Source organism: Phaseolus vulgaris, chromosome 3 (genome assembly GCF_051622355.1).
Source record: "Phaseolus vulgaris cultivar YP4 chromosome 3, ASM5162235v1, whole genome shotgun sequence".
Classification (NCBI taxonomy): domain Eukaryota; kingdom Viridiplantae; phylum Streptophyta; class Magnoliopsida; order Fabales; family Fabaceae; genus Phaseolus; species Phaseolus vulgaris.
In genome coordinates, this window is record NC_143500.1 from 42,801,257 (window position 1) to 42,817,589 (window position 16,333).

The following is a 16,333-nucleotide window of genomic DNA, read 5'->3' on the forward strand; positions in this document are numbered from 1 at the left end:
ACTCAACTAAAGATGTATTTATTACAAAAATGAGCCAGTCAAATGCATACCTAACATTTTTAAGTTGAACTGTACTGAAGCATTAAATTGTTCTATGAAAATTAAATTGGATAAATTTCAGTGATCTAGCTGGTTTTTATTGGTAGATAATGATATGTGACAATGCTGAAATTCATTGTAACCCTAGATGAATTGCAACCCATGAATTCAGGACAGCAAACGACATTAAACTCTTATTAATTGGTAAGAACGTAGGAAATTGAGAAAGGATACAGATGTACTTGTAATGTACAATTCTTGTTTGTGGAGAGGGAGGGTAATGATTATCTTCTCGTACGAAAAGAGCTCTTGAAAAAGCTTGAAAGAGGACTTAACCATAAAGAAAGAGGCACGACCCTATTGCGTAGCAACAAATTCTAAAACAAACCTAAAGTACTTTCTTCCAGTGACATGCTCATCAGATCTCCCTGAGACTGAGAAGACCCATCCTCAAAAAGCCAATTCTCTATCATCGTAAGAGGCACTTGAGTCTGAGATGGAGAACCATAGTTTGTGGAGGAGCTGAAGGTGAACAAGTCAAAAACATTATCTTGTGCACACGTGGTATTAGTGGTGCTATGTGCTCCCTCACTAGAACTGCATCTTGGTGTATTATTCACCGTGTTACTGAAGGAAAACCCCCCCAGAGAATTTGTTTCGTTTGAGCTTGGAGTTTTCATCCAGTTTTCCATCAACCGGGAAATGTTTTCATAGCTTGATGCATATGAAGATGAGGCCTGGCTGTAGGGTGGATGAGAAGTTGAAGAAGGAATGGTTTCAGGCACAGCATGTGTTGCTGGTGTGGTGTGAAGGGACAAAGCATCACACAAGGCTTGCTTGGCCGTTTGGATATCTGTTTGTAATCTTCTCTCCCACTGACCCTTTGGATGTGAAGAAGAAGAATGTCTCTCTTGTTCCACACCCTCTTCATTCCCACTTTGATCACTTAGTTTCAGCTTCTTCTTCAAATGGGTATTCCAATAATTTTTTATGTCGTTGTCTGTTCTTTCTGGAAGGTATGAAGCTATAGCAGCCCATCTGCAACCATTACCATTACATAATCTTATACATTGAGCTCGTTTTTGACTTTTCTTTTTTTAAGAGGCAAAACATTAATTGATGAAAGCAAATCAAAGTTAATATAAGTAGGTAGGAAGATGAGGATTGCAACTGGGTATACCTGTTGCCCAAAAGGGCTTGAAGGTGGACTATGATCTTCTCCTCATGCTCGGTGAAATTACCTCGTTTGATACCAGGTCGAAGATAATTAGTCCATCTAAGCCTGCAGCTCTTACTGCATCTTATTAAACCTTTAAAAAAATGATAAATGAAGTTAGTAGTGTTTGTGAATGGGGTTTGAAAAGTGATATAAAGCACAGAAAATAAATAAACAGAAAGGAGTTGATGCTGAAAATTACCTGAGTTGGTGGGAACTGATCTCCAATTTCCTGGTCCATGTTCTTGAATGTAAGACACCAACATGATATCCTCCTCTGGAGTCCAAGGTCCTTTCTTAATTTCAATTTTGTCACAGCAAGATGACCTCCCCATTTCACACATATATATGAAACTAAAGAAAATAATTAATCTACCTTGCTAACTAATAACCCTTATCTTTCTCTTGATTCTTCTTCTTCATGAACTCCAAAGATTGATCTATGCTTTATAGATTCTACATGTACATACCCTTGCTCAATTCCTCTTTGGAATTGAATGCGAAACAAGAATTAATACCCAAACTGGGATTGCCTTGCCAGGTACGTATATATATATATAGACAAAGGCAGCTATATTAGTGGCTGCGACTGCAAAATTTCTTCAGACAAGGTAACCATGCTTAAGATATAATAACAAGGTATAATTAATGCTTAGGATACGGTAGCAAGATATAGTTAATGCTTTGTATGTAGGTATAAAGTATTTTTAAAGTAAATACATTTCTCCATAACCGACGTATATGTATAAATTCTCTTTTGTACATGTAGAATATTCCAATTTTTGGATGACGAAATTGTCTGAATTTCAAAAGTTAACTTATGACAAATATATTGATTTGATTATTTCACATACGTCCGTGGCTAAGTAACACTAATATTATTATTTATTACTTATTTATTAATATTTTATTATTATTATTATTATTATTATTATTATTATTATTAACATTTTACTACAATAAAAAAATTCAATCCAACTCCTATAAATACACATATAATATCCATAACCACTATATTTAAAAACCATTTTTACCATAATTTTTATTATTCTTATAATGATAATAATATTATAAGTAATATTAACAATCACAATAATAATATTAACAATAAATATAATAACATTAATAATAAATTTATTATTAATAATTTTATAAATAATATTAATAATGTTGTTAATAAAATTAATAATAAATATTATTAATAATACTAATATTAGTATTAATAATATTTTAATATATATTAATATAAAATAAAACTATTATTATTATTATTATCTTCATTATTATTACATCAAATTCTTAAATTAATATTCTCATTTAATATATACTAATATAAAATAAGATTATTAATAATATTATTATCATAAATTATTATTAATAATAAGAAAATTATTAATATCATTCACTACAAGAAAACCATGAAATAGAAACCAATTTGTAGAAACCAAAATAATTAGTTGCAATAGTAACTAAATTAGAGACCATTTTAGAAACTAAAATGAAATTTGGTTTCTAAATTAATTTCTATTATTTTCTATTATTGTTAAATAGTTTATAAATTGGTATCTAATTAGCAACCAAGGTTTTTGCTACCAAATTTAAAAACTAAATAATTGGTAGTTAAAACCTTAGTTGCTAATTAGATACCAATTTAGAAACTATTTAACAATAATGGAAAATAATATAAACTAATTTATAAACTATTTTTTTTTTAGTTTCTAAAATGGTCTCTATTTTAGTTCCTATTGTAACTAATTATTTTGGTATCTAAAAATTGGTTTCTATTTCATGATTTTCTTGTAGTGATTATGATAATTACTTTTAATAATAATATTATTATAGTTATTATTATTATAATTATTACTATTATTATAATTTTTATTATTACTACATCAAATTAATAAATTAATATTTTCATTTTATATATATTAATATAAAATAAAATTATTAATAATATTATTATCATAAATTATTATTAATAAGAAAATTGATAATATTATTATATTTATTATCATAATAGTAATTATTATTATCATAATTATTGTTATTATTACAAATTATTAAATTAATATTTCCATTTATCATATAAAGTAAGTAACTTATCTAAATATTAGAATATAATAAGATTGTCGAGAGTCTTAACTTATTGTCTAATAACAAAATTAATATCATAAGAGTAATCGAAGAATAATAAGATGGAATATAATTAAGGATTTTTCTTATGAGATTCAGTTATTAGGATAAGAAAAAAATTTCTTGTTCTTCATGATATGACTTTAATGTAAGGATAAACTTATTCCTTCTACTTCCTTAAAAACCCTCTATGTGTAATGTACTAAATTATCTTTTACCAATCAACTAGAAGATTTGTCTTTTACAAACTAATCATTGAAATCTTAATTCAATTGGGATCAAAATACAAAAACTTGAATTCAAATTGAGAGAAGTGTAATCATTACAAGTTACACTATAAATAAGAGTTGTAAGATAGTTACACACACTTTTATAAGATAAACATCAAAATAAAAAGTGAGAAAATATCAATACATCAATCTTCAAGAGCAATCAAGTAAGGAAAAAAAACTATTATTATATAACAACTATTATATTCTTCTTGTTGATTAAGGTGACCTTAACCTCATTGTTTTGTTTGTCCCTATCATTATTCGGTTTGATTGGTGTATAAATTTACATGGGTAAGGAACTTTCCATTTTTTTTTCTTATGTCTAATGTCAAGTGGGTGTTCTTAATCTCATTATTTTGTTTGATTGATATTTCCTTTGACTTAAAAAGGATATTCCTAGTTTATCTTACGCTTGACATTGCACTATCTTGAGAGAGTGCATATTTAAATTAAATGTAGTTGAATTTTGGACTTTGGGGATTTAATTGAGTGAAATTTGATAAACTCATTTATCTTTATTAGTCACTACGAGGATGATTTAAATTGATGCACTTGAATCAAATAGTGAATCAGATTGTGTGTGTACCGTAAGTTTTACTTTATAGTTGACTGTGGCTGAGAAAAGTGAAACCTTTAGAATATAAATGAGTGGGATTTGAAAAGCTCAACTATTCTTACTAGTTACTACACAAATAATTTTAATTAATGCACTTGAATCAAATAATGAGTGACCAATTATATCATTTGTGCTAATACGAGTGAGTCTGACCAATTGTACCATTTGTACTCATACTATGAATCGCACCGTTTGTGCTTGCATCCCTGAGTTTGACTAATCACATTATATGTGTTATATTAGTAAGTATGACTAATTGTATCAAAATATATATATATATTATTTGTGTTATATATTATTTCATGTGTTTTTCATGTGTACAATTTGTTTTTTATAAAATGATAAAGAAAATTTAGATATATACACATGACACTTTTATATTGGACAATTCTTTATAGTGGTATATGTTACATTATCGTGAGTGTGAATGTAGTAAAATGTAAACCTATAGAATAATACAGTGATATTTAAAGAACAAATATCATTTTTGTTGATCTTTAAAGAAACAATGATGATCTTTGTTGACCTTTATAGAACAAATATAATTTTTTTTACTTTTAAAAACAAAGATAATATTTCTTAATCTTATTGGATTTTTTTTATCAGAAAAAACAAAAATGCGTGGAAGCAAAGTATTGAATTTAATTATTAACAATTATTTTTCAAATTATGGTCAATATTATTAACATAAGTATGACTTAGGTAAAAACTAATGCGACACCTTATTTTAGAAAAAAAAAATTACCCTTAAGTAATTTAAATGTATAGTTGACGATCTTTAACTATAATTAATTTAATAGTTAGTAGTAGTAAGTTCCTCCTTTTTAAAAAATTAATTACTTGCATAACTGTCAGTATGAAAAAAACCAACAAATTTTCCCTCTCGTTTCGACAACTAATATCAATTAATTTATATTTTTTGCATTTTTTTTCCTTTTATAATTATTTGCTTTAATATAGAAAAATAGCTTTCGATGTAAATTAACGATTGACCTCGTGATGTATGATTGATCATGAAGTGGGTGGATAGTTATATTGGGCAATTAAGTGAAAATAGATTACCTAGAACTGATTTTGAAACTCACTGTTCATGAATGTTACACCTTATTGGAATTTGTACTTGAGCTTGTGTATTCTATATAATTAATCATGATAAATAAATATTATAAAATTATAAATATATTATATTTAAATTTTTTAATAAATAAACACTTTTGAATATACAAATTGTATTCATACTTAAGAAAATAATTTATATTATGAGAAAATGTTTCCCACTAAATAAAGAAAGCTAATTAGTAGTATTTAATTATACTAATTTCATTTTAAAAATATATTTTATTAATTATATTTTATTTTAAAATTTGATATCAAGAATAGAATGATGTTATTGAAAATAAAATACCAATTAAATCTAAAATAGTTTAAAAATTATCACACAAAATAAAGCAAAATTAAGATTTATTTACATTTGATACCTATATTTAAGATTTTATTTTCTGATATTCAATTTACATTCTATATTAGATAAAATATTTTAAAATCTAAATAATTTCGTGAACTAGACAATATGTTTATTAGAGAGTCTATTTGTTTCAAACAATAGAAAATCATGTATTTACTATACAAAAAATGAAAAGTACTGAAAAAAAATATTATAAAAAAACTATAATCAATTATAAATGTTAACATTTTATTTATAATTATATTTGTTATAAATACTTAAAATAAAAATATTTAAGTGATAAATAAAATAAACGAAGTTAAGTTTTAATGATTTTAAAGTAATTAATTTATTTATTTAAAAATATTTTTTTATTTATTAAATTTTGTAACACTTTTTATTTTCACTTAAAAATTATTTTAACTTTAATTTATAATTTAAAAAATTATTTTATTAATTACTTTCTAAATGTATTAATTTATAAAAAGTATTTTACCAAATCAATTATATTTTTTTCATTTTTTTCTTTTTTTCTCTTAATCCAAACAATCTATTCTTTTTATTTTTAGTCCGTTCTTTTTATCTGAATTAGAAACCACTAAAATAGTTAAAATTTTGACGGTTGAAAAATACTAGCCATATTCCATAATTTGTGATAGAAAATATATTAGAAGAAAATTATTAAATACTAAATAAATTTAGAAATAAAAATAATTAATTACTATATTAACTAAATTAGATAGTAATGTAGAAATTAAAAAATTATTTATATTTAAAGTAATTTTTATTATTAATACAAATTTATAAAATAATTTATAAATTTATATTTAAATTAATTATTTAAGTTTTAATTACTAATATTTTAGATTTTGAATTAGTTTCTAAAAGAGTAATAGAGACTAATTTAAAATATAAAATAGTTAGTAGTTAAAACTTTGGTAGCTAATGGTTAAATACCAATTTAAAAATCATTTTATAAATTTTAATTAATAATAAAAACTAATTTAGATATAAAAAGTTTATTTAGTTTATAAAATATCTCTAATATAATTATTTTGGTTTTTAAAATTAATTTTTTTTAATGAGTTTTTTTTAGTGATAAAGATTGAAAAGTACATTTTGGTGTAACCGATAATGATTAAAAACATAAGTTAGTTAGTTAGTTTTATTGTTTTAACTTTAAAAAAAAAAAAAAAAGATGATTAAGATCTTGGAGTGGCAATGGATTGGGTGAAAAATGAAGTTTTGATGGCTGAGTTTGATTTAAACTTTGCTTTCGTTTTGATGAGGCAACAATAATAAAATATAATGAAATAGCTATTTCAATAGTTGGAATGTATTGAGGTAGAAATTTGGAGTTATAGGAATGAAATGTTTTTAATATAATTGTTAGTGTAGGGGACCGATTTTAAGAGAATGATACTAAAACAGCTCATGCACTAGTGTCTCTCACATTATACCATAACCCAATCCCACGTTCCTTTTAATTAATGGTGTATTCATTGCCTTTCCTCCGTCACATCATTGTTTTTATCACCCAAAAACAATTGCTTTATGCAAATTCAACAATTCATACAATACTAAAAAATATTATTTAGTCATAACTTTCTCACCGATCAAACTAAATTGATCCAGAAAGTGATTTATTTTATAACTGCAAATTAACTATTGATTTGATTTTTATCATTAATTTATATTAATTTAATGATCAAAATTAAATTAATCGTTAAATATAAATATATTATTATAAATTAATAATTAATTTAATTTCCGTTATTAAATCTTAACAAATCAGCAATTAAATTTAATTTTTGTCGTTAATTTACATTGGTTTAATCAAAATCAAATTAGTCATTAAATATAAATATATCACTATAAATTAGTGATCTTATTTTTATTGTTAAATTCTTATAATTCAGCGATTGAATTTGGTTTCAACCACTAATTTATGAGACTGAAATTAAATTGGTCGCGAAATATAAATATATTATTACAAATTAACAATCGATTAATAATTATTTTATTAATATAATTATATTTATTTTATTTTTATTATTATAATTATTTAATATACTAATAATATGTAATGATAATATTAATATAATATAAAATATATTACAAGAAAATCATGAAATAAAAACCTGTTTTTAGAGATAAAAAATAATTAGTTGCTATAATGATTAAATTATATATCATTTTAGAGAATAAAAAAAAATTGGTTTATAAATTAGTTTCTATTGTTGTTAAATGGTTTTTAAATTAGTGTCTAATTAACAATCAAGGTTTTTGCTACCAAATTTAGATCTAAATAATTGGTAGCAAAAAATCTTGGTTGCTAATTAGACACAAATTTAAAACTCATTTAACAATAATAGAAACTAATTTAGAAACCAAAAAAATTTTAGTTTCTAATTTAGTCATTATAGTAACTAATTATTTTTTGTCTCTAAAAATTAGTTTTTATTTCATGATTTTCTTATAATGTATTTTGAAGGTGCTATAAATTTACATCTTAGATTGAAAAATGGATGTTCAAGATTCATCAAGGAGAGTGATTATGCTATAAGTTTATAAGTTGATATGTTGTAAATTTATCACATTTAAGGTGATATTCTTGTGTAATCTCTATTAATATCTTTGCACTAATAATTAATGAGTATTTCATTATTTTTTTAAATATTCTTGAAGGTATTTCAATAAGTGAATTATATTTTCTTATTCTAATTATATAGGTGTTTCTTTAAATTAGATAAGTCAAGATATTTAGTTAAAAATCTAGCTCAAATTATATGTATTATTTAAATATATATTTGAGAATAATGGAACTAACATACAATTTTTGTGTTTTTCTGTATTTCATTTTCTCTCATTATCTTAAATGTTTTTTAGTTTTTGGTGTTCATTCAATGTTTACTTGATTACTCTTGTCATCAACCCTTTTAAGAAAAAATATCTTTAAAATTTTTAAAGGGTCAATTTTTCAATTAATTCATCCCACTTGGTTGTATTTTTAGCTATTATTTGTTTTTATAATGTAGCATTTTTAATTACGTTAATGACACCAACAACTTGAATGATTATTTAAAATATAGGGATATTTTTATCATTTTCATAATTCTAGAAACTAATTAGTCTAACTTACGTTATACAGGGAGTAGATTAATTAATCATTTAGTATTTCCAAGACCATATTTTCTTTATTAATTTTAGGAATAATTTGTAAATAAATGAAGAAATGTTACTACGATTCTTGTGTTGTCCCATTCTGGTACCTGAAATGAGTTCCTCAAACTTTTGAAACTGTTTCCTTCCCATTGACTATTCTGCATCAACAATTGGTGCTAATGCTTCAAAGCAATTCAATATTTTGTAAGACATGACGACAAAACCAATTTTGACCACTACTTTTGCTAGTACGGTCTATATTATGAATATCTGATAATGGTGAAAATGAGATTATGTGATAAATATAAATATTAAATTTTGTTTAAATAATAAAAATTACTTTTGATATTTTTTTAGAAGCTACCTAAATCTACAGGGAAGTTGGAGATGGGGAACAGGCAATGGGGTTTGGATTCATTAATTTCAACAATTTCAGATTAAGGTTCGTTACTCATCTGCTACAAAAGTACTTATTACCTGCATATTTCTTGTCAAAAAATTTAGGCACAAATTTTCATATAAATACTTTCAGTAGAAAATATTTCATATCCATGTCAATTTTTAATGTGAAAGTTTTCCTACAGAATACCTGTACTTGTGTAAAGTTATTCGTAAAAAATTATTGTAATTTCCTTTGAAATTATGGTAAAAATACATGTTTTTTAACTAGAATGGTGTGATTTTGTTACTTTATTATTAAAATAAGTAGAATTTTTTTTGTTTGGGTAAGTCGTGTTCGTTGGAATAATTTCGTTTGGAGGAAGTATTATTAGTGTAAGATGATTTCAGATTATATAGTAAAGTTTTGTCATTGTAGAATCACTTTAATTAAAAAATTACAGAATTTAAGTCACGTATGACATGTAGGACTTTTATTAAAATGTGGATTAAGGTTAATTGGAGTACTTTTTGTTTGACATGATCTTAGTGTTGAATAAAAGTAATTATGACTCTAACAACTTCAATTATTTTTATTTAAAATCGAACTCGTGTCAATCTGGTATAATTTTAATTTTGTGTAAATTTAGTGACTGTGGATAATTTGATAAGTTAAAATAAGTATTAGCTTTATTATTTTAGTAATTTGTATAGTTTAATAAATTAAAATAAGTAATAATTTATTTTAAATTTGTGTGTAAATAATATATGACGTAAATAATTTGTGTATTAAAAATTTAGTTAGCACTTGATTTTACAATACTTTAATGAATTAGATTAAATATTATTTAATAAAATTTATTACATCATTAATGAGTATGTATATTTTGGTTTATATTATTTTATTGATTAAAAAATGTGATTAAATAGACTAAAATAAGAAGAAGAGTATTAGATTAAATAAATTACATTAAATATGGATGATAATAATAATTGTTTTTAATACATAAACAAAAAGAAACTATGTATGAGATGTTGTGTCATGTGATGGTCTTTTTCTATGTCTTTGATAGCGTCGTTGTCACTAATATTTGCTATTAGCAGGTTGTGGTATTATGTTTTGATTGGTTGTCGTCAGATGGATTATCAAACTCGTGTGAAGTCATGTCACATTGCTAGTCAACTTAAATTTATCAAACCCGTGTGGTATTAATTTCTGTTAAATTGAATTCCTTCAATTACACGGTTATGTTGATCATTTCACATAGTTAACCAGCTTGCATGATATTGTGGTAACTATTCTTCCTCTCATGTCCTCTTTGTGCGTTTGATCAGACATAAACAAAAATTTCACATCCCTTAAATTAACAGAAAGCTAACATAATGTCTTAGACAAAATATTAACAGAAAGCTAACACAATGCCTTAGAAAAATTGAAAGCATCCAAGGGTGGCATGACTTTAGTGTTAAATAAAAACAACTAAATTCATTAGAATCATGCACAATTTTGGTTATTTTTATTTAACATTGAAGTCGTGTCACCTTGCACGACTTCAATTAAACTCTAATCAAATTTTTAAAATTGAGAAACGATTTGAATTCTTAAAATTTTGAACCACGGTCATCCTACCATTGATGACTTTGGTGTACGGTTTATCCAAACTGAAATCATCTTGCACTAACATAACTTGTTTTAAATGAAGTCATGGCAACCAGACCTGACTTATCTAAAGTTATAAATAATTTTTTTGTCCATTTTGATAATAAACAAAATAAATTGTACCATTTTAGTGTAATATATATGAATAATATAAAGTGTTTTTTTAATAAAATAATATTTTTAACACTATTATAATACTACTTGTATAAAATATATTTTATTATAATATATAAGAATATTTTTTTGTACAAGATCTTACATTATTTTTGGTAGGTCCTTCCATAACATGTAAGATATAAGTTTTTATTAGGATCAATGATTTTTCATTTTTTAATAGAAGAGAAGTTAAAATATAGTATTTTATTATTTTAAAGATATTGAGTTATAGTATAAGAACTCATTACCTATAGTGCAAGATTTTGTAAATAATACATCTAATACTTAAAATTTTTATTGAAAATCAACCATTAAAAATGTTCTATTTTTTCTCTATATATAAAAAATATTTTTGAAATATTAGATTTTTGTATTTTTTAGACAAGTTTTTTTTTGCATTTATAGCAAGACCACTATAAGAAAATCATGAAATAGAAACCAATTTGTAGAGACTAAAAAAATTTTAGTTTCTAAATTAGTTTCTATTATTGTTAAATGGTTTTTAAATTGGTGTCTAATTAGCAACCAAGGTTTTTGCTACCAAATTTAGAATCTAAATAATTGGTAACAAAATATTAGTTGCTAATTAGACACCAATTTAGAAACCATTTAACAATAATAGAAACTAATTTAGAAACCAAAATTTGTTAAGTGTCTAAAATGGTTTCTAATTTAATCACTATAGCAACTAATTATTTTTTGTTTATAAAAATTGGTTCTTATTTCATTATTTTCTTGTAGTGGATGCGGTATATATATATATATATATATATATATATATATATATATATATAATCATATTAATGTTTAATGATCTTGATATATATATTTTTTTAATATTTACAAATTAAAATATTTGTTATTATTCTGAATTGAATGATAAAATTATATTATCAGAATTTTAAGAATTTATTCACATTTTAATTCAAATAAAGGATTAAATTCCATTAATTTAATCACTTTTTTTAAATATAATTTTTACCTATTTATAGAAATTTAAATTTTTTTATTTCTCAATCTAAACTATTGTTGCATTTATTACGAAGTGGACTTTAAGTCTAACTCAACCCCATAAAATCGGCTCATGAGGTTGAGGTTTGCACCCACTTATATACAATGAAAGGCAACACACCCCCCTCACGCCGAGACTGCCAACTTGTGCGTGGGACTATATATTATAGGTGGTCCGATAGCGGCCCGATAGCGGGTGGCACGATAGGCCCAACAAATACTCGCTAGGATAGGCTCGAAATGGCTCTGATACCATATTACGAAGTGGACTTTAAGCCTAAGTCAACCCCATAAAACCGGCTCATAGGATTAAGGTTTGCACCCACTTATATACAATGAAAGGCAACAACATTGAATTTGTTTTTTTGCAGTTTGCATTGTGCGTAAATTTTCATGTAATATCACGCAATGAAAATTTAATTACTTTAATTTATAATTTTAATTTGAACTACACTAAAATTGAAAAAATAACTCAATAAATACTAAAAATGATACAATAATCAATTTTCTCTATAAATTTGAAATAAGTAATAATAGATAAAAACAAGTTAAAGATAATAAGAAAATGAAATAAAACATAAGGGACAACAACAGAAGAAAATTAAGTCAATTACAAGTTATTTCAAATAACTTATAAACTATAACTCCTAAAATAAGTTATATATGTTTGGGAGGAAGCTCAAAAGTTGGGTCTTACTAATGTCTGGTTGGAATGTGACTCTGCCTTGGTTTGTGCTATGTTTACTGTTATGACAAATGTTCCTTGGATGCTTCGTAATCGATGAAATACTTGTCTTAATTACTTTGGAAAAATCAGGTTTAGGATTACTCATATTTTTCGTGAAAGGAATGTGTGTGCTGATAAGTTGGCTAATTTAGGATTTATTCATAGAGAATTCTTTCATTGGTATAATAGGCTTCCATCTAGTCTGTTCCTAGAGTTTTTTATTAATATGTATAGTCTACCTATGTATCGTTTTTGTTAACATGAGTTTTGGTCTAGTCCCCATATTTTTGTATTTTTTTTTTTTTAATAATATATTTTTTCATGTGATGACAAATGATTGTTGTTACTTGAAGTGTCAGCCTACAAATGGTTGGGGAAGAAGTTTTGAAGATGGGGTCAAGTGGAAAGTTGGTGATGGAAAGGATATTTCTTTCTAGGAGGACAATTGGTTGGGTTGTGACGTGCTGAAGAGAGTTTTTCCGAGACTATTTTCTATAAGTTCGGCCAAAGAAGCAATGGTGGCTGAGCTTGGGTCTTGGATTAATGGAGTTTGGGTTTGGCAGCTTGCCTAGCGAAGATCTTTTTTCGATTGGGAGAAACCTTTGGAGGATCAGTTGTTTCAGATTTTACTTAAAGCAAGGTTGGTCCCGGGAGAGGCGGATAGTTGGGTTTGGAAGGTTGGGGTCTTCAAACGTTTTCAGTTAATTCTGCTTATATTCATGTTAGGAAGGATCGCGAGGTGGTTTCTTCTCCGGCTTTCAGTAGATTGTGGAGATGCAAAGTCGTACCTTCTGTTGTTCTTACTGCTTGGAGGATGCTTGAAAATAAGTTTGCTACTAGGGTCAATTTGGAAAGGCGAGGGGTGTCGGTTGAAAATTCTTTGTGTTGTCTGTGTGGGAAGGAGGAAGAATCTTATCGCCATTTGTTTTTCGATTGTAGTTTTGCTTGGCGCGTTTGGTGTTTATGTTTTAAGTGGCTTGGAGTTTCGTTTGTGTTTCACATTGATCCTAAGTCAAACTTTGACCAATTCAGGTTGAGTTGGTCTTCTGATTCAGTTAATGTTGTATGGAGCACAATTTGGGTTGGGGTGGTGAGTGAACTCTGGAATCACAGGAATTTTATCATATTCAAAAGGGGTGTGGCGGACACGTCTGAAGTGTTTGCTTTGGTGCAAGTAAAGGTTTGGTCTTGGATTTCAGTAAAAATTTGCTCTGTTTGTTTTCCTACTCTAATTGGTGTTTGGAACCTTTGGTTTGTATGAGGATGATTTCTTGAAGTTTTTTTTTCAGGATTTATTTTAACGGGTAGGGCTTTTGTTAGTTAGTTTGGTGGTATTTGTTAGATGTTGGTTTCTCTATAAGGGTTGAACCACCCCTGAAGTGGTTCCCATTTATTTATTTTTTATTGCTGATAAAAAAAACTTAAGGTGTCAGCCTAGTTGGGATGTCAAGTAGCATAATGATATCTAACATGAAAACCTTTTATAAAAAAAAAGTTATTTTAAGATACTTACCAAATATTTTTTATATTAATCAAATTAGCTTATAAACTAGTCAAATAACTTCCTAACTAGTTTATTGACTTTAACAAATACACATTACAACATTGTTAGTTTGTATTGATGAAATTAATTTATAAACTAGTAAAATAAATTATAATTAATTAGTATTTAATTATCAAACACTTTCTAAGACATTATTTAAGATATATAATAATATATTAATTACTTTTACAATCTACACTTAATGGTTGTAATATATCCATGCAAATGTGCATACCGCCATGATTACCAAAAAAAATATTTATCTCCCTTTTGATTTGAAAGGTGGATAAGAAAATTGATTTTGGCTTATGAGAATCTATGTCTTTTGCTTATAATAGTTAAAACTTTCCATCTTCATCATCATAGAAGAGATGGGATCATGTAAGCTAATTGAGGTATTATTATTATTACTATCATTATTATTACTAGTATTATTATTATTATTTCTTTAAAAAAAATATGTGGCTCTAGCTTAAGGTAGTTTTGTTTATGTGGGTGTTGTGTTTTGGTTGAAAGTGGCTAGGTATGTGGAGCCTATTTTTCTGTTAGCTTTCTCTTCATGTTCCTTATCTTTCATACATCTAATACTATGTTATCCACCTTATTAATGAATCTATTGGGTTTATACAAAAATAATTACTATTTTATTTATGACTTTGGACTCAATTTCTTCATGAAACACAGTGATACTATGATTATAAAGGAAAAAATAGTGTCAGACTGTTCATTGAAATAATAAATGAATAGAACTGTATTTCCATGTTGGTGTGCTGTGTGTATGATAAACACAGCTTAAATTTCTTTTAGAACTGTATTCAACATGACAAGAGTGTTGTTTTTTTCTTTCATTTTTTTAAAATTAAGTAGAATAAAAAAGTGATTACTGCTATTTAAAAAAAAATAAAGAAGTAGTTTACGTAAATAAAAATCCAAAAAATTAGCATTCAATTCCCCAATAAATAAATGCCATATTTAGTGTCTAGCTTCCCATAACAAGTTAACAATATTATTGCTTCTTTTATACAGATCTCTCTCTTGCAAATTTATATTATTGTCACTATCAATTACTAACAATAACGTCATCATTGATTGCGTAATCTTGATTTTTGTTGAGCACATAAATTAATGCAACCATAGTTATACCAATGTATTTTTGCACATTTTGTAACTATGTTTCGTCTTTTTCTTCAACACTTCAAGTGGCATTAGAGGGAAAATAGTTTTTTTTTAAAAACTAAAAGAAGATTTCAAGTAAATTAATGAGAAAAATATAAAAAAAATCTATAAAGTTAATATGAGATCAACTTTGGCTGAACTAACTCGTATAAAATAAGTTGGAAACTACTTAAATAAATCTGTAAAAAATAATATTTTAGTCAAATCAACTTATTATAAGATGATATATAGTGTCTTAAATGATGTTCTATGCGTCAATTATGCAGCTTATTACTTTTCAAAACCAACTACAATATGCATGTATGCATAGCTTCCATAAGCACCCGTAACTGGGACTGTCATAGAATGTTCTGCCTAGAATAATATTGATTATTGAACATGTGAACCAATTCACAAATAATTGTTTCACTTTAACGTATTTGAATCTTGTATATCTAGTTACGTTAAACGAAAATCTTTGTTGTTAAGGTAGATCTATCTAATTAATCATATTTTTATTGTGAAAAAATGTGGTGTCTACAAAATAAATTATCAATACATTTGTTTAATGTCCATATTCATCAATACATTTGTTTTCTTCGCTATAAATGTGTAAGTTTTCAAAATTCATAGAATCACTTAAAAACTTGTAATAATTTCATTTGTTTTATAATCTTTCAAAGGGACCTTAGAGTTACCATAAAAGTTTGAATCACAGCTTGTGAGTCACATTCAAACTATAACAAATTTTATCATTTCAAATTGGCATAACTGCAATAAATTCAACAAACAAATTGCGTTAGTAACACCATTAAAAA

General features: G+C 25.6%; 1 protein-coding gene across 1 annotated transcript; it reads right to left on the minus strand.

Annotated features, from left to right (window-relative positions):
* Positions 1-206: 206 nt before the first annotated feature.
* Positions 207-1,846, minus strand: LOC137805932 (myb-related protein 306). The gene is made up of 3 exons (XM_068605807.2): positions 1,458-1,846; positions 1,220-1,349; positions 207-1,077 (listed from the first exon to the last, which is right to left on the minus strand). The coding sequence occupies exons 1-3, from the start codon at positions 1,597-1,599 to the stop codon at positions 417-419; spliced, it is 933 nt and encodes a 310-aa protein (XP_068461908.1). The 5' UTR covers positions 1,600-1,846; the 3' UTR covers positions 207-416.
* Between the last annotated feature and the right edge of the window lie 14,487 nt (positions 1,847-16,333).

Bases quoted from the DNA above. Each gene is read 5' to 3' on its own strand.
- LOC137805932 (XM_068605807.2), bottom strand. From the start codon at position 1,599: ATGTGTGAAATGGGGAGGTCATCTTGCTGTGACAAAATTGAAATTAAG. The intron at 1,350-1,457 runs GTAATTTTCAGC...ATTTTTTTAAAG, and splicing joins ATCAGTTCCCACCAACTCAG to GTTTAATAAGATGCAGTAAG. The intron at 1,078-1,219 runs GTATACCCAGTT...TAATGGTTGCAG, and splicing joins CAAGCCCTTTTGGGCAACAG to ATGGGCTGCTATAGCTTCAT.